This window comes from Rhinolophus sinicus, linkage group LG04, assembly GCF_036562045.2.
Source record: "Rhinolophus sinicus isolate RSC01 linkage group LG04, ASM3656204v1, whole genome shotgun sequence".
NCBI classification, from domain to species: Eukaryota; Metazoa; Chordata; class Mammalia; order Chiroptera; family Rhinolophidae; genus Rhinolophus; species Rhinolophus sinicus.
Genome location: NC_133754.1, coordinates 160,966,799 through 160,985,849, shown reverse-complemented (window position 1 = coordinate 160,985,849; position 19,051 = coordinate 160,966,799). Strand labels below are relative to the sequence as shown.

Below are 19,051 nucleotides of genomic sequence, written 5' to 3'. Positions count from 1 at the left end.
ATCACGAGAATTGTTTTAGAACATTTCCATCACCCAAAATTCCCTTGTGCCTTTCAGTCTTTTTGTGATGCTTATTTCACTTACCATGGTGGTTTTGAGGTTCATCCACGCTACAACATTTACCAGTAGTCCATTCCTTTTTGTTACTGAATAAGAAACCACTGAGCGACTATAATGTTTTTTAAAAAATCAATTTACCAGCTGGTGGACGTTTCGATTGCTTCCATCTTTGGCTATGAAGATCAATGCTGCTGTGATTGCTCACCTACAATTCTTTGAGGAAATGTTTTGATTTTTCTTGGATCAAATCAGATTTAGCAAGTTAAAAATACAGGATGCCTAAATTTGAATTCCAGTTAAAATTTTTTTAGTATGTCGCATGAACTATTTGAGACACATTTAGATAATAAATTATTTACCTGAAATCCAGATTTACTTGGGCACCTTATATTTTACCTGGCAACTGTATTGTGCCAGTTCCAACTCTAGAAATGGAATTGCTGGGTCATATGGTAGGTTTATATTCAACTTTTTGAGAAACTGCCCTTCTGTTTTTTTCAAAGGGACTGTACCACTTTACATCCCAGTAATGTATGAAGATTCTAGTATTTTCTCATCTTCACCAACACTTGGTAGTAGTTTTTGATTATAGCCATTCTACTGGATGTGATTTCTCATTATGGTTCTAATTTCTTAATTAGTCTTTAAGAAATTGTTTATGAGCCATTCATACCTTATTGAGAAAATGTGTATCAAATCTTTTGACTCCTTTTAATTGGATAACTTACCTTACTGAGTTACAAGTGTTCTTTATGCATTCTGAATACAAGTCCTTTATCAGATATAGGATTTGTAAATTTTTTCTGTCTTTGGTTCATCTTATCTTTGTCTTCACAGTGATTTTTAAAGATTTTAAATTTGATAAAGTCCAATTTATTCATTTTTTTAAATGGATTTTGCTTTTGGTATCACATTGAAATCTTTGTCTAACCCAAGGTCATAAAGACTTTCTCTTTTTTACTTTGCCACCTTTTGTTTTTTGCCTTCATTTTTGAAAGCTAGATTTTTCAAATCTTGTAATGCACCCAACCCAGTCTCTGGAGCTTCCTGAAGGTACAGGAATAGCCCTCGAGCACCCAGTCTCTTCATTGATTTCGAGTCAGAGATCCCAAGCCGGCTTTAAGATTAGATGTAGGAATAGCGGACATTCTGAGGCCCACTGGGGAGAGTGGAAACTTACTCCAAAATTTGCAGGCCCTACACGTGAGTCACAACCCCAGGATGCCCCAGGCTTTCTGAGCTCACTAGAGGAACTTCCAGGCAGCAGGAGTCACCTTCCCTACACTCTTGTGAGAACAGTTGGAAAAGGAAGGAAAGATCTGAGCTTGGCACAGAAAAATCTGCTACGGTTCTACCCAGGTGCCCTCCCTGTACCTCCCTCATTCAGAAACCAGAAAGAAGTGAACCTGCAGGCCACCCACCGAGTGTATTCCATCAGCGGTACTGTTTATAACTGCTCTAGCCTATTTCAGATCTAGGTAGGTCTGCTACATACTGAGAACACCTTGAGTGTCCAGCGTCTTAGGCTTTTCTTTTTTTACCACGAGAAGAGGAAGATGCTTGAGAGGCCTCACTATCCTTGAGACTAAGGTGAATACCATGGCTGGCTCTGGGGCTTGGCCAGCCGCCACTGGCCCCCCAAGCTATACATCCCCAAATTAGAATTCCCACGGGGACATGCGGAGCTCCACCTTCTGGGTGAAAAGACGCTCACAAGGTAGAATAGCCAGTGAGGGAGGAGGCTACGCCTGCGGCTCCCATCCAATACCTGGCCTCTCTGGCCGCAGCCCTCTATCACATCCATGCCCAGGTTACCTTTAGCCATTCCCTAAAGGAAGGATTGCCAGGCTCCTCTGTCATGTACCCTCCTTAGGACACCTTCAACTGTCACAATGTGTCCTAGTTGCAAAAAGCAGGTGAGACATGCAAATAAAAGCAGTTGGACAAAACTCTAATGCTAGGTAATGACAAGCACAATCATCTCTCATACCTAGAATTAAGTCTCAAAAGTGTATTCAATCCATCATTCAGTGTCCACATCTATTCCTGCCTGTGAGTCCAAGGGTCTCCTGCGTCCTCGTCAGGTATCAGGAGTGCCAAACAGCAATTCTAATTTTATTTGCGTGTTCACGTCCATAACCTTTCCCCCCCGAGCTGCTCCTTTTAAAACGTCTAACATTACCAAGTAGGCTATCATACCAACCTCCCTTTGAACACAGAACTGGCCCTCCCCGCACACCATCGATTACAGTAAGATCCCGAGTGTTTGAGCTGCCTACCGCAACGTGCACATTTCAGTACTGATCCACGCTAATGCTTCCTGTCTCCTCCTATTTTGCTTACCCTCCCTCAATTGTTTTCTTTCCCCTTTTCCCCTCTTTGAAATACTTAAGTGACTAATCCCCTTTTTATTCTATCCTTTTATGATAAGGAAAATGGTTCTTATGTTTCTTCCCTTTTCTCTACAGCTCACACAATCCTTTATTTCCACAATGATTTATTATTTAATTGTATCTTTCCTGATCCTTAAAAACCAGGCATGACTGAGCCCTAGTTTTTGTAACATCAAGTTTTTCTACTCATTTCTCAAAATAGCCTGTTTTGTAAATCCTCAGTTACGAAACCCAAAAAAAGTACAGTTGAAAGATATGTCTAGCAGGTCATGTATGTAAAAATGCCTTTTCCAAATTAGGAAACACCAAAGGAGAGGTTTGTATAAAACTAGTCCTGCTATTTCTCTGAATCTATGATATTTTGAAAATAATTTCACTTTTTTCCAAATTTCAACAAAAGCCCTACATTCTGGTGATATCTTCCTTATTATGAAAAACAAAACATCCCCACATCCAGTCTTGGAGTTAAAGTAACCAGTCTTAAATGTGAGAGCAATCCAATCTACAAAAGTTCTCCCAGAGTCAGTCCAAGGTCACTAACTCCTCCAGCACTATTTTCTCAGTTCTCTTACCAGGCAAGCTCACACCCAAGATACTGATACTACTTAAAAAAGAAGCCAAATTCTATACATAAACCCATTCTCACAAATCCTTAAATTAGGAAAGAAGATGAAAATTTCTAAATTGCCGCTGAAAATCATTGAAAAACTTTAAGAATCAATGACAGCTGATGGCTCAGGTGGTTAGAGCATGAGCTCTGAACAGGGTTGCTGGTTCAATTCCCACATGAGCCAGTGAGCTGTGCCCTCCGCAACTAGATTGAAGACAATGAGCTGCCGCTGAGCTGCTGGAGGGACAGCTGGATGGCTCAGTTAGTTAAAGTGCAAGCTCTCAACAAGGATGCTGGTTCAATTCCCACATGGGATGGTGGGCTGTGCCCCCTGCAACTAAAGATTGAAAACGGCAACTGGACTTGGAGCTGATGGGCCCTGGAGAAACACACTGTTCCCCAATATTCCACCCCTCCAAAAAAAAAAAAAAAAAAAAATTTTTTAAAGATTAAAAAAACCCAAAAACTTTAAGAATCAAATTTTATACAAACTTACTCAGCCAGAAGCAAAGCAGTTCCCTGTAGACAGGTCCCATCCTGTCCACTGAGATCAACAACCCGCAGCCTGTACGAAGATGCCACCACGCACGTAGGTGCACCTTTGAGCAGGTGGTGCTTCTCCAACATGTTACGACACTGTAGCGCGTACAGGGTAGTGATCCAAAGATTCTAGTTGATCCACAGCAACTACATTTCCCAACAGTATGGCCCACTCCCATATACACACTTTAAATTATGCCATTAGCACTTGGGGGAAAAAGTAATTTATTTGCATTGCTTCCATTTTTCTACTGTAGTGTTAGGACTTGACATAAGTATCACTCTTCTACTTCCTATTTACAGTTCATTCAGTATATTACTACAAATACAATATACAATCTTTAAAAACTTATGGGGAACTGCAGTTTTTGTTTCTCCTCTTTACAGATTTCTCAAAATCATTCAACATTAATGAAAATTTATATGGACACTTTCTGTACACATCTGAAAGAACAGAGATTATACTGATAAAACCAAAAGAATTTTGCACAAATACAATAAAATACAGAAAACAAAGAATAGATGATGTTATCTGGGGTACAAATATAAACAATACAGTACCATTTGAGTAATTTAGCAACATAATACTCATACTTTATAGAAATAAAACTGCAAAACCTGGAGAATGCTCTGACAAATATTAAACATATATATACAATGAGGTAAATGTACCTTGGTCTCTTGAGAGGTAATTTAAGTTTAAAGCAATTGACATTTTGAAGCATCTCCTTGACATATAAAGAAATATCAAACACCTCATTCCATTGGCACAATGTGAAAAGAGGATATCAAAACATGGTTCATGATATTCAATTCACAAATCTTGTTAAAAAAATAAAAACAAATTCACTGAAGTTCTTTTTAAGCTTTAAGCAACAGGTTGAGTCACCCCGATAAACTTTAATTTAAAAAACAAAACAAAAAAGCAAAACAGGTTGAATGTTATTAACCACATTTTTTAAAGTTTACAATTACACATAAGATTGCATAATGGGATTGGAAAGTTTAAATGTGCTGACAATCCTCAGACTGTCCTAGAAGTCCAGCCTTCCTAGACAGAGGGCCCATGGGTATTCCAGCATCCCAAAACAGACACAAGAAGCTGCAGTACATGTCCAGAGCTGTACTTTAAGACCTCAGAAATATCTGAATTGGCATTGTCTGCCAAGTTGTAATAGAACCATTATTTGGAATCTCTTCCATTTGGAGCCAGAACACTGCCCGCCATGGTCAAGAAACAAAAGAAACAGTTAACTTACAATCATTCTTTCAGTGCAAGGATGAACTCTTGACATGACTGATTTTGTTGTGCATTTTAATGAGCACTTTGCCTTTTTTTTTTTTTTATTTAACAAAATATTCTACAGTGACAGTTCTCAGATGTAGAAGAAAAACAGGTACCTCATGGATAAGCTGCAAAATGGCCAGGTGAGCACTTTAGGTTTTGCAGTAAGAACTGAAATTTGGACTTCCTGATGACCATGGCACTGGACACCGATTCAAGGCACTTCTTGCGCACTCTCATTACAGCAGAATTACAGGCTCAGCTCTTTGGGCCTTATCTGTCCGACAGGGGCTGTAACTGGCCACTGCTTCTGGCACAAAGCCCATTGCCACAGCTGCCACTCTTGGCCAAGGCTGATAGCAGCCCCGTCATCTACCCTCTCTCCAAACTTGGAGACTCCTCCCAGCAACATCCAATGACTCAAAGAAAGCAAAGTATGTCCCACACTTCTATCAACCATTTTTGCAGCTACTCAGTCAAAAGGTTGCCGGGGGGTGGGGGGGAAGGTGGAAGGGACGAGGGGTGGCAAGGGTGTGGCCTCTGAGTCAGGGACCAGCAGGAAGGCAGGTTGGGAGAACCAGAGCTGAAGTTGTTAAAGGAAGGAGCAGGGATGTCTGCACCCCACGAGGGCATACCTCCCCCATCCCCACTCCTCCGGGGTACTGACAAAACGGATGTAAACAGGTAATAATTTGCTGGAAGGTATATTTTAGCCAAGTTGAATATTGGAAGGTGAGCCTGTAAAGACAGGCAGTATAAACAAAGGCATGTTTCTAAACAACAAAATTAATATCCTAGTCAAATTTATCTGCGGTTGATCTATTTGATCTTTTAAATTACTTTCATTTTCAATATTAGCCAATTGGAGTTTATCAAACCATCATTAGTCAAAAAAGGAATTAGGTGCAGTAATATGTAATCCAATTTAGAACTAAATTCCAACTTTACAAAAATTCCCTGATTCATCAAAAGTACATTTTATCCACTTAGGCAAGAACAGTATAATTGTAATTCAATCTTTGATTTAATAAAGAATATCTTCAGCAAAAGTTGATTACCTTATATGAAAGTGAGAAATCGTATATCACAACTTTAAATTAGACAAGAACTTTTGGTATGTTCTTAAAATTACATAAAAATAGTTTCAGTGATAAAAGACATTGGTCCCCTGACTTTCATAAAGCAGATCTGGTAGGCTTAGAAATGGGAAAAAAAAAAAAAGTACCTGATCACAGAGCTAGATTATTAAACTGGAAATATAACACAATTATAAAAACAAACCTCTCAAACTTATTCATTTGCTTTGATGAAATTGTGGTAACTAGAGAAAAAACTCAAATTTGGAGTCAAAATATTGACCTCTAAGCACATTTTCCCCATGATGTTTTTAAGCACATGAAATTGACACTAAATTCCTATGTAATATGTCATTCATTCTAAAATTACTTTGGCTTAAAGACCAAATAGTCTTTCAAATTTATTCTATGTATACGAGATAAGACACTATTCGAATGCAGCTCAGTCAGCGTAAATGGCCACTACCTCTTAATGACCAAAATACTGTAAAAGTTATTCTGACCTTTTCATTGAGAAATCAATAGCACTATAAAGTCAGCGTCTTGCCTCACAGCTAGGATAGTTTCCCTCCCCCTCAGAATAAGATCACAGTGATAAATAGAACTTTGAAAATTGTAAAAGTCCTGCAAAGACTTTTAGCACTGGAAGTAAAATCCAGTTATTATACGCCAGCTTCAAGTTGATGTGATAAGACCACGACAAGTTTGCTTTAAACATTTAATTTGACCAAAAACATCTGCAAATGGAGAACCTATACTCAGAATATGCTGTAGCTACCACTCTTCCAAATATCGAGAGTGCAGTGAATTCATTACCTAACCATGTAGATGAAGCAGTTAAAATATCTGCACACAGAAGGAAAGACTGAATTAAAAGCTGCCTTCCTCAAAGTGTAGTGAGACCTCAAAACCACACTAACTCTAACTTTAGTTACAAAGACAGAAAATCCACCAATGACTCCTACATAACAAATATGACTCGCACATACCTGTTACCTACTCAAATTATTAACTACCCTTAACTTCCTAGAAAAAAGCCTATTATTTAACATCAACCATAAGCTAACTTTAAATGTAATTCATTTCTTAAAAAAATAACACTGTCTTTGATCAGATAAACAAAATGGCTTACAGAACGCCACACAACTTTTCACAAGCAGCTAGACAAATTTTCCCTTTTAAGAAAAATTAGTCTGTATGCTACAAATTTTAAATTATTAAAGTACTGTAAGCATCTAGAGTGCCACTTGATGTTTTTTTAAAGTATACTCAGACAACACAACTAAAATGTAAAAGCTTGATGTGAGACTATTCAAACAAGACCATGATAACAATTTACCAATTAATGCCACTTCATTTCTTTAGTGGTTTAAGCACATTCTGGTAGGAGAAAGGCATTTTGAAAATGGAATACCAAATGACATACCACAAAACTCTTCCAAAAAACGAAACAGAAAAGGTCTGGGTTACCCAGATAAATAAGCTCTTTGAATTGAAACACTACAAGTTTTAACACACACAGACTTTAAGCGATTCTACTCATTTCCATTAGAAAGACACAGGAGTGGCACTTACTGGTATAGTACAATCCCATTTTGAAGGCATGTAATGTTCTAAATATGTGAAAGAACAATAATAGTATACAAAATACAATTGCATAAATTATGTTCCTCACTACCGTATGAGGTCATTTTTAGACTCAAGATAAGAGTTTTATAAGTGTTACTTTTAAGATCCTGAAAATTATAGAACAGTACATTCAAAGTCTGAATCAAGAAAACTCTTTAGTGGTTCAGAATCCTCTGAGAATGTACTAACCAGGAGTAAATCACTTTCTTTAAAAATAAGAAATGTTCCGTATTAATTCAGCATCCAGCTCCTTTACCCTTAAAGATGATCTTCAGCACAGCAGTTACCTAAAGTTAAGACCAGCAATCATCTTTAAAAGAAAAAGTTTTGTATTAATAAAAAATAAAGGTAGACTACACAACATTTTGTAACCGACCTGGGAGAGAAGTGTCCATAGTGCACAGAAAGGACCCACTTGGATGTTTCCTGGGTCCAAAGAAATCCTGGGAAGTTTTTCATTGACCTTATTACAGTTGCAAAAGGAAGCAATATCCTTCTGTTCCCTCTTAGTTGAGGTAGAACAACTGACCTCCTAAATTAAAACCCAGGAGCAGATCTGAAGAAAATGTGGAGTTCAGGCAAAGCCGCAGAATTACATTTTGATGCCTTCCTGTTGACTGAGTTGTGACAATGTTTTCTTAATCCGCAAAGCTGTAAGCCTCGCTGCTCCATTGGCATACCAACATTCTCTCATAATTTTAGCCATTACTCTCAAGGCCTACAAGAAAATACAAGAAAAATAATTAATGCACGCACCACTTCCCATTGATCTGGATAAGAATCTTTACCTGCAAGTTTTCTTTCTAAGGGACATATGCACAAGGTTTTTTTGCTTGTGCATTACTCCTAATAGGAAATGAATAGAAATGACCTAAATTCCAATCAGTAGGATCCTGGTGCCAGCAGCTGGAAAGCAGATAGACACGGGGTGGCTTACTCAGCTAACCCGATAAAGCAGAATCCTAAACCAGAGGTGTGCAAGGCAAGGAGGAGCCTGACTTGTACTGAAACCCCCTAAACTCAGGGGTTAACTATACCGAGTACCTCTGCAGTGAAGCTCAGGCCAAAAATAAAAGGATCAGCCAAAAGAGTTGGAACCCCGGACACCAAGACTAGAGGTTTGTATCTGAGATGGTAAAACAGAAACTTCTGACTTGGGAAACGTGAGCACAAAGTGCTACACTGACAACACACTAAATGCCAAGCCCACAGGTTTTCTCCTCAAAACACAGGCACCAACTTGTACATGGTCCTCCAGGCAAGAGACTGGCAGAGTCTTCTTGGGGATTGTGAGCAGCCCAGGAGGAAAGACGTGAAGGGACTGACATCAGTGGTTCCTCAGGGCAGCAACCCAGTTAGATCACCCTAAAGATCACAGTCCTAAAGCTCCACTCACAAGCACGAAGCTTCTATGAGCTTTCAGTGCCCTGTTTTCATAACAGGAAGAGAGTATGAGTTTGATCACACATTTGGGGAAAGTAATATGAAACACAGGAGCTGACACAAACAGAAAAAAGCAACTTGGAGAAAACAGAAGCTGCACAGAGAGAAAAAAATATCAACAATCTATCACTAATATCCTCAAAGAGATAAAAGAAAATACTGACACTGGATTTATCATTGATAAGTTTTTGTTTCTTGTTTGATTTTGGAAAAACTTTACAGCAGAACTAGAAGATAAACCTGATAAAAAAAGATAAAAGCTGATAAAATACCCAGAAATTGGAGAAAAAAGACAAAGAGATGGATAACAGGGGGGAGAAAATAAGAAAATTAGAAGGAGTTCTAACATTCATAATCAGAGTTGAAGAAAGAGAATAGAGAAAAACGAAATCAAAGAATTACTTCAGGAACATTTCCTAGAAGTGAACATTTGTTTGCAGATAAAAAGGACCAAGTACCCAGCACATACATAGATTCATTCGACAAATATTTACCGAGTGCCTACCATCTACCAGATACCATTTTAGGTACTAGGGATACAGCAGTGAACAGACAAAATCCTTGTCCTCATGAAGCTTACATTCTTGAGGGCTGAAGTATGCAATTAATAAGTAAGAATGTGGACTGTCAGTGGGTAAGTGCTAAGGAGAAACACCATTTAGGGAAGGAGATAAAATATGCTAGTGAAGTCGTAGGATGCTATTTTAAATAGATGGAGAAGTAACATCTCACTGACATGGTAACATCTGAACAGAGACCTGAAAAAGGGGAGAAATGAGCAAACCAAGAAACAGGCAGACAAGAGATCCAGGAAGGAGGATTCACCTCAGAAGAGGCTGAAGGAATCTGGGGGTGAAAGGTAAGGGATATCCTAATAGGAAAGCTGTGTAGTTGGCCTAACCAGTTCAGAAGGTTCTGGAAGAAGACACTTCTATCAGTTTCATATTCTTGATGTGTTTCAACTATTGAGGGGAGATTTATAAAACCCTAGAAAAGTGAAATATTAAATTAGTGATAAGTAAACAGAAAACTAAATGGAAAAAAAACAGCGATGGCATTAATTCAGCATGATGTAATAATAACTGCAAGTTGCATGGGTGCTCTTAATGTTAATTGCTAACTTTTCTTCATGCTCAAAAGCCATCTGTTCAAGAATAATCTGCTCTAATTATTGAATGATTGTATGACTGCTTCAAGTTTGTACTTTGCAGTATCAAGATCAAATTTTTAAAAGACAAAATATAGCCTAATTTCATTGTTACACATGCCAGTTCCTTGAGGACATGAGATGTATTTCATCTGTGCCAGTACGTGACTTTTGTTGGAGGTAGCTAAGGAGCTCTCCTGATATCAAAGGTTTTACTGAATCCTCCATTATTTTAAGATGTAAAATCAACTACTTAAATGACCAGCTTTTCATTCCTCCTTAAGGTACAAAACTTCGAATCTGGAGGCAAATGTTCTGCCTCACCAACACTATAATTAGCAACAGCTAGCAATTAAAGGTAGTAGATTAAATAAAATTTGTCTAATGAATTCTTTAAATTTACAACTACAAATACACGTCTAGAACTTTTTGTAAGCATGAAGATTGAGAAGCTCAGACACTGCAGGAAAACACTGCCCCCAAATTCCTGGTGAATGATCATACAGGCAATCAGATGAGTAAGATATAAAATCACCTGAACCATCTTCATAATCATCTTACCCAAGTCCCTCATTTTACAAAACAAGGCATGTTAAGATCCAGAGAACTGGTCCAGAGATCTGAAGTGACCTGCCGCCGTCACTTAAACAGTAGCCGGGCTGGTCTAGTATACAGGCCTCCCCAGCTCCCATCTGCACTCATGCCACCGTCCTGGGCTGCCCTGACCAAAGGGAAGCATTCACTTAAAATTTAGGTGCTCTGGTTACTGGTAGATCTGAACACCGTTCTGATACCTTGACGGCCATTACAAATGCTCTATGGCCTTTTCAATGTGCTGAAAAGTGAACATGAAAACCAAATTATTCTGTTTTTATTCACTGGTTTAATTGCCATGAAAAAAAAAAAAAAAAAGAGAGAGAATTCTTGTGTCTGTTTTCCTTAAAGAAAAGTAGCAACTTTCCACTTACTAAGCAGAAGCAGTTTAAAAACTTGAGTAGTATCCAAAAGAAATACTCACTTCACAGCTCTGCCATCTGTTTGGAATATTTGGCCTTAACTTCTGTTCACAAACAACTTTTCTCATTTCTTCAACTGATGGATCAGAAGGTACAAGATCATAATAAGGCAGCTGGTAATCCTCATGAATTCCTATATTGGTTTTAAAAAAAATCTATTATAAATTTACTCAGATAACGTCAGCCCATTCTTTGAAAAGAAACAGCTAAGCGCCCTATCCCAGGGTGCCCTTACTAAAGTAGTGAGTGGGCAGGGCTCACAGCTTGCTACCTCACTCACACCCACATCCACAACCCACCTCCCCGAGTCCATACAGGGCCACACCTTGAAACTACGTATCCCCGTGGGATCAGTAAAGGCTATTTTCATGATGGTGAACTATGAGCTGTGATGACCAGAAGGACATTTTCCCCTAGAGCCCTAATGTGCAAGAAACGAGCTTTTATTCTGTGAGTGCACAGCCCCTCGCTCAGTACCGGGATATCCCCTCTATCACCGAGATGTGACTCCTATAAGACAAGCCTGAGGCCCAAGTCCCTTTCTGTACTTTCATCTGTCAATCACCTGTCCTCTTCGCTACAATGCACAAAATGCACAGACATACTCTGCCCCTCACTCACTGCCTCAAAAACCTGAGGCCCTAGTCTTAGCCAAGTGTGGGCCCCCAAAGATAACTTTCTCAAATACATATCAAAAATGTGCAATCAAAAATAAAAGTTAAAACAAACTTACTTTAAAAAGTAAAGTGAGGACAGTTTAATTGCACTGTAGTCTTTGTATCTGTTTTCCAGCTATCAAGTTGGAGAAAATAACCACAATCTCGGGGCGGGAGAGGGAGGTCAGTTTGACCCTGGTACATGCTAGAAACAGCTTCCAAGGTGGCCTCTGAAGCAGTCATCCGCTCTAAATAACTATAGTCCAAGATAATAAGGGGTTGCTTTCTGATGCTTCCTAAGATGCTAGTGGAAACAAAAAAAGACTACACTAGGCTAAAGCCACGCACTGGGGTAAAGCACAACATGTCTTTCTCCCCTCACTACAGGTTTCATCTGCTTTTTCCTCTTTGGCACTCTCAGTGATCACGTGGTAAACTCATTTCACACTGTTGGTGTGTTTAATTTCCTTCAATAAAAAAGAAGGCAATTCTTAACCTCTATTCATGACAAACTGTTGGGGGAAAGGGAAGCAAATTACCACCAATGGAACATCGTCGAGCTATTTCCCAGAAAACTAATCCCATTGCATAGATGTCGGCACGTTTGAAGGATTCAAAGTGTTTCATATTTATGGAATCATCTAGAACTTCAGGGGCCATGTACCTAAAAAAGAAGTCAGCATTTTATTGTATGGAATGGTGGCCATATTACTTTTGAACTGATTCATAAATTTTCTTTTACTCCTGAGAAATTAAAAGAAAAAAAAAATCAATATTAACTTTAAGACTTCCCCCCATTTCAGCATGGTTCTGCTGTTTTCTAAAATGACTTACACTTCTTATAGAAATTTTCCCAAAGTACAAAATGAAAAATCATCCCATTACTACCACAGTGGTAAGCATTTTGGTGAACATCCTTTCAGACTCTCTCTAGTCATATACATACAATGTCACACAACTGAGATGATATTAGACTCAAGAAAAATATTATATATCCATACTGGTTTGCAAATTAATGATCAACTAAACCCTATGAAAAGGTGAAACAGCAATTTCCTGGTATCTATTTACCTTATGATCTTAGTTTCCAACGAAAGACACTCAAGTTAGAACTGTAACTGTTACAAATGTCCTAACATACACCAACCACTTAGTCAGAAAGACACTCAAGTTAGAACTGTAACTGTTACAAATGTCCTAACATACACCAACCACTTAGTCGTGTACTTTGCAGGGACCATGTATTAATATTTTAATCAATAATTCTTCTCACTAAAACAGGATGAAAGGAAGGGCGGGGACATATGCCAGAGAAGAAAAGATCAAAAATGAACACCAGTCCTCCCACTGATACCACACTGTAGGGTTCTGAAGTTTCAAAAACCCTCTTAAGGTTACAGATGAGGACTCACGAAGACCTGCAGCAACCACTGTCCTGGAACCTAGGGTTGAGAGCCCTGAAAGTCCCTGCAGAATCCAGAAAACGTAAAGACAACTTCGAATAACGCCGGGCTCTAGCCACGGCTGAGGCGGTTTAAAGATATGTTGTGGCAACATGCTGTATACATAGGGCAAGGCCTCTGTTCACAGATTCAAATCTCATCTCTTCATCTTACCATCCATATGAGGTTGGCCACATTACTTAACCACCATGAAGTAGTTTCCTCATCTGTGAAATGAGGGTAATGACATCTACCTAGTTAAATTCTTTTGAAGCCTTGTGGATTCAACCAATATTTACTGAGGACCTACTATGTTTTAGGCACTGTACTGAATGCTGGGAATACAGGCTGCTTTCAAGCAGACCGCAATCCAACAGAATTTACATACAAATAAGTGGACAGTTACAATGTAACGTGGCAAGTGCCTCAATATTCAAGTTCAGTGTGTTTATGAGAACGCTTGGTAAGAACACCTAACAGTCCGGAAAAGGCTTCCTATAAGAAAGGGTGAATACAAGTTAGGGAAACAGTAGAGGCAAGTATGCTCTAGGATACAGCACATGTAAAAGTTCTAAGGATGGGAGAAAGGCATATTTTGAGGGACTGAAAACATGAAAACAGTTGGGCTAGCTATAGTACAGCATTTGAGGAGGGCATTAAATGAGGCTACATAAAAAAACCATTAAAATGATTGGCACATAGTAGGTATCCTATAAACATTAGCTACTATTGCTATTATAATTAACATAACTAATGATAACATTTTCTGAAAGAGCCACTTTTCACCAGCAGATATCTTGTTAAGTCAGGCAACCTTGGCTTCAGAGCAGGCAAGATCATGAGATCTTCTACCTGTGGGCAGTCTAATACAGTGTAAGTCTGAGTTTCAGAAAAGATACGTGTATATACACATAGAAAGGAAAAGGAAAAGAAACTGCTTTCAGAACATATGAAATACTTTTTATTCACAAGTGTACCTTTTTGTTCCCACTCTGTGGTTTGGAGCAATATCAATTGTATCTGTGGCTGAATCATGTCTTACTGCCAGTCCCAAGTCTGCAATGCAACAAGTTCCATTTTTCTTTACCAAGATATTCTTTGATTTCAAATCTCTATGAGCAATGGCTGGTTTTCCTAAGGGGGTAAAAAATTAAACATGACTGCTTAAAAGGCAATACCATCACAATTCTTACCTTTAGGTTCCAAAGTCTCTTCTCCCATCCCAGGATCACAACATTTCAGCCCACATCAGCTGCAGTACCTGGGCCATTACTTAATAATAACCTCAAGTGAATCAAGTAGCAAGTGGATAATAATTGCTAGAGCATAGAGATATATTGGCATCTGACATCCTACACAGCACAAAAATCATAGCATATATATATACATATATGTCGTAATTAAAATTTAGTATTTAATTTTCCAACTGTAACAGGGTTTCATGCAGTCTCATCGCAAAGTCAAATATAATTTTATTAGATGGCCATATAACATTTACATCGCATGCTGATGCTTACAAAACAGTTTCACATTTCATTTGTACACATAAAAATACACTCTCCTAGACTTGAATTCTAAAATCAAGATTCAAAAATCACAAGACTGAACGCTACTTTTAAGAACTCACAAAAATATCAGTGTTGATACAATGACTAGACAATCTAAATGAATTCCCAGATTTCTAACTCTATCTGAGATTTTTCAACAGAACAATTAAGCTGACTTCTGCCAAAAATTTTCTGAATATATATTAGATTTATGGGAATTTAAAGCTTAAATAACTGGGTTGCTTCAAGTTACCTTGGGTACCAACAATCTCCATGTGAAGATGGGCAAGTCCACTTGCTGTGGACAGAGCGAGTTTTATCATTCCTTCCACAGTAACTGTATATCTGTTCAAATAATCAAAAAGGGATCCATGCTCATGATAATCTGACACCAACCAGAGCTGAGTCCATGTACCATTATCTGCAAAGTACAATAACGATGTTTCAGATGGGCTGTAGAACATTTATAATTCATTTGTTCAAAAGTTATCACTTTTACTCTCAATCCTGAACCCCACAACTGCAATATGATGGTACCTTAAGTTTGTACATACTTCCTTCGTATCTTCTTGTTTTTTCAGTATGCCTTCTACTTTTACACACACATCCTTTAGATCCTCATAGTAAGCCCCTGATTCTTGAGATAAAGGTAGGATAACAAATCCCATTTAAGAGACAAGGAATCATAGTTCAAAGATAGTAATCTTGAATCTACACAGATTGTAGCAGAGCTAGGAACTCTTTAGTGCCTAGAAAAATGCCCGATTCAGATTAGGTGCTCAATGACTGTTTCTGGAAAGAGGGAGGGAAACAATGAAGGAGGGAGGCGGGAAGACGAGAAGTGTCTGGAGCCTCGTGTGGCCACAGTGGGCATGGAGGAGTAGTATGGACGAAACTCAAAGTGAGCATAAGTGAAGAAATGCAAGCTTTAATGACAGACTCTGTGTAGTTCACAAAGAAGCCAGACAAGATGATTAGGATTCCAAGGTTCCCGCTTAGAACAACATAAAAATAGTGTGGTACCACTGAATCATGGGAAGCTGAGATAGGAACTGAAATATCAGGAGCAGAAACGGCTAGGACTAACTCCAGTTTTACACAAGATGATTTTGAACCTCACCAACTAGGAATATGTGTTCCATAAGTTCATTTGTAAGCTGAGAACATGAATTTGAAATGTGTTTTCCCATGAGAATCAAGGTAAAGGTTCTGCCTAGGCTGGTCCACAACAGCCAATATAACCTAGAAGTAGCTGGAAATATATGGAAAACCATACATTTCATGAAATCATGGAGAAAAAAAAAAAAGCATTACAATAGTACAAGGAAGCAGCACAATTCAGCACAAGATACACACCTGGAGCCATTCTGACCTGGCTCGGAATCCAGGGCCTGGCTACTATTGACTAATGATCTCAGACAAACTCCTTACCAATGAGCCTCTGCTTCTTCTTTTATACAAGAATACCTTACTTTGCAAGACCATTAAGAAGACTTTACAAATAGAATAACAGATTTTTTAAAAAGCATTTAATACAATGCATGCCATATTAGAACTTAAAATGTACCATTTCCTTCTTTATCAGTTGTAAAAAGAAAAATCCCAGATTGACATAAAACAACTTCTTTATTTTGAAGGTTGTTATTTGAAGGAAAGCCAACTCTGCTTAGAAGAAATTAAAGAAGATGTTTTCAGAAGATTCTGGATGGGATTTCTGGGTACTTTCAAAAGGATTTACAGATTCATGATACTACTTCTTTATAAACTTGTTCTTCATAAACTTTATAAACTGATTCTGTTCACACTTGTACCTTTTCTTTTCCTTGATACAGATGCATCACTAGCTTTATCTGCATGCTTGTTAACCATGACAGAATTCTGAAAGGCTCTCGAACACAAGAAATAAATAGGAACACAGGCAGATGGAAGACAGGCAGAAGGAAGAAGTCTATCTAAGAGGCTGTGCACATATAAAGGGTTGTCTGGGTGGAATTAACTAAATAAATCAGGAGGATGAAGATAAAGGAAAAGGGAATTGGGGTGGAGGGGCTAGGTTTTGGGCAAAATCCATTAATCCCTGACAAAGAAAGGACGGGGTAGGAACTAGCAGGGTCAGCTAGTTCCCATGGTGACCAGCAGATGACAGCACCAGCTTGGCTGCTGCTTAGGCAAATGCCAAGGGAAAGCTCAGGGCACAGCGGCGGGAGCGTTTTGTGCCAATGTGCCTCGACTTGGAACATGACTAAAACATGCTGAGCTTGGGGGAGGTTTGGGCCTCAAAATGCAGATTTGAAAGTCACCACAACAGTACAGTTTGAATCCATGAATGTGGGTAAGTTCTTTAAGGGAGCAATTACTATTTGTAGAATTGGACTGTTCATAGAAATCAGTAAGAAGAGTTTCAAAAAACAAAGATAACTATTAAGAATAAAGTCTAGAATCACAGAACATAACAAAGGTGGTTTAAAGAACTGGGGAGAAACTAAATAGTGTCAAAGATAGAAGAAAATGAAAACTAAGGACTTGGTCTTACTATAATCACTGCTTTTGCTTTGTTTTAAAATTAAGTGATATTGAACTAGTAGTAGCCACTGATAATCACTGCCTACATCCATCCCATCCATCACTACCCCTAAGTCACAAAAAAGAGGTAATCAAAGGTTATATGCCTCCTAATGTGATACAATACAAAATATACAATATATAGGAAGTATACAGTACTTTCGGGAAACCAGTAAAACTTAATCAGATTCAGCGTCTAATTCTACCAGTTTTCAAATAATACAAGGAGCAAGTTCAGAGATACTATGGGAATTCAATTAGCAAAATCCATAATGTGATAAGTCCTACAGGACAAACAATCCAGTTTCTTCAACAAATAAATTGCAAGAAGCAAACAAACGAACCAAAAAAGGTGGAGGAGCCTGTACCTCTTAAGGGACTTGAGATAAATATCAGCCAAATGCAATGTGTAGACTTTGGATCTTAAAGTGAGTAATTGTTAAAAAATAAATAAATAAATAAAATAAAATAGGAGACAATTGCAGAAATTTGAAACTGACTAGATATTTGATGACATTTTAAAAAATGACAATGGTAGTGTGGTTATGTTTCATAAAAAGATTCTTCATAATCTAAAAACACAAACTGAATAATGTTTGTGGATGAAAGATGTGTTACCTGAGATTGGTTTCAAATAACTTAGTTAGGGACAGTGTAGGTGAAATCAGAGCTCAAACTTGATTGGCAGTGAGCTAACAATTGTTGAAGGTGGGTCATGGAGGTTCACTGTATTATTCTTTACTTTTCCATATATTAGAGATTTTCTCTAAATAAAAGTTAGAAAAATAGACAATAAATGCTTGTTGTAAATAAATTTGAAAATACAGAGAAGCAAAAAGAAACAGCACAAAATCACCCATAATCACCAACTGAGATTAGACACTGCGGAAGCAATAGATACTATGGAAGAAAACGTGGACGGCAGAGAAGGACAAAGACGACTGTGGTTACGGACAAGCTAAAAAAGATAATGATAGCATTTTTTTTTTTTTCAATAGGAAGGATGGGAAATACATTTGATCCAGGGTGGGAATGACAGAAGCTACAAAAGCAGGAATTGTGGGCACAAAGGCAGTAACTGAAGCCAAGACAGTAGATGAAGCACAGTCTGAAGTCACTGCCTGTAGTCACCACACATTTTGACTCTCGACTGACACGGCTTCCTTGTTTCCTCAGCATGTGATCTGACCCAGGCCTTAAGCACCTGCTGGGTGGGCGTCAAGCAAGCACCTGAGCTACAAGCAAGAAAATGTCCCCGTGGTCACCAATGGGAAGGTGGTTTTAGAGAAACCAGGTCTCTATTTAAGTGAGTTTACTTAAAAGATTAATCTGCTCAGCCCCCGGCAACTCAAAACACAGAACACATGGAGAAGTTATTTTCACTTTCCCTATGAATAAGGCCACTAGTATAGATCAGAATGCCCTAACGGCCAGGAAGAGATGAAAAGGAAACAGATATCTGGGCCCTATCCTACCTTAAAATTTTAAGCAGTTTATAGTTTTTTCTGCATTATGACTGTACTCAATAAATAACTGCCCAAAAGCAAAACAAAGCACATGGCTTTTTTTTTTTATATAGCTCTTTACATTTTATAAAACAATTAGAGATTTAGGAACATGTTGTCAAGAGTCAAGAAAATCTTTC

At 38.3% G+C, this 19,051-nt stretch overlaps 1 protein-coding gene across 2 annotated transcripts in view; it reads right to left on the bottom strand.

The window, feature by feature from the left end:
- Positions 1-3,811: 3,811 nt before the first annotated feature.
- TGFBR1 (transforming growth factor beta receptor 1) overlaps positions 3,812-19,051 on the bottom strand; it is a 49,622-nt gene continuing 34,382 nt past the window's right edge. For both annotated transcript variants that reach the window (XM_019729216.2, XM_019729217.2), the window contains exons 5-9: positions 15,098-15,265; positions 14,275-14,431; positions 12,395-12,519; positions 11,202-11,332; positions 3,812-8,311 (exon numbers count right to left, since the gene is read on the bottom strand). In XM_019729216.2, the coding sequence (XP_019584775.1) occupies positions 8,186-8,311; positions 11,202-11,332; positions 12,395-12,519; positions 14,275-14,431; positions 15,098-15,265 (707 nt within the window). In that variant the 3' untranslated portion in view covers positions 3,812-8,185. The remainder of the gene's footprint in view (positions 8,312-11,201; positions 11,333-12,394; positions 12,520-14,274; positions 14,432-15,097; positions 15,266-19,051) is intronic.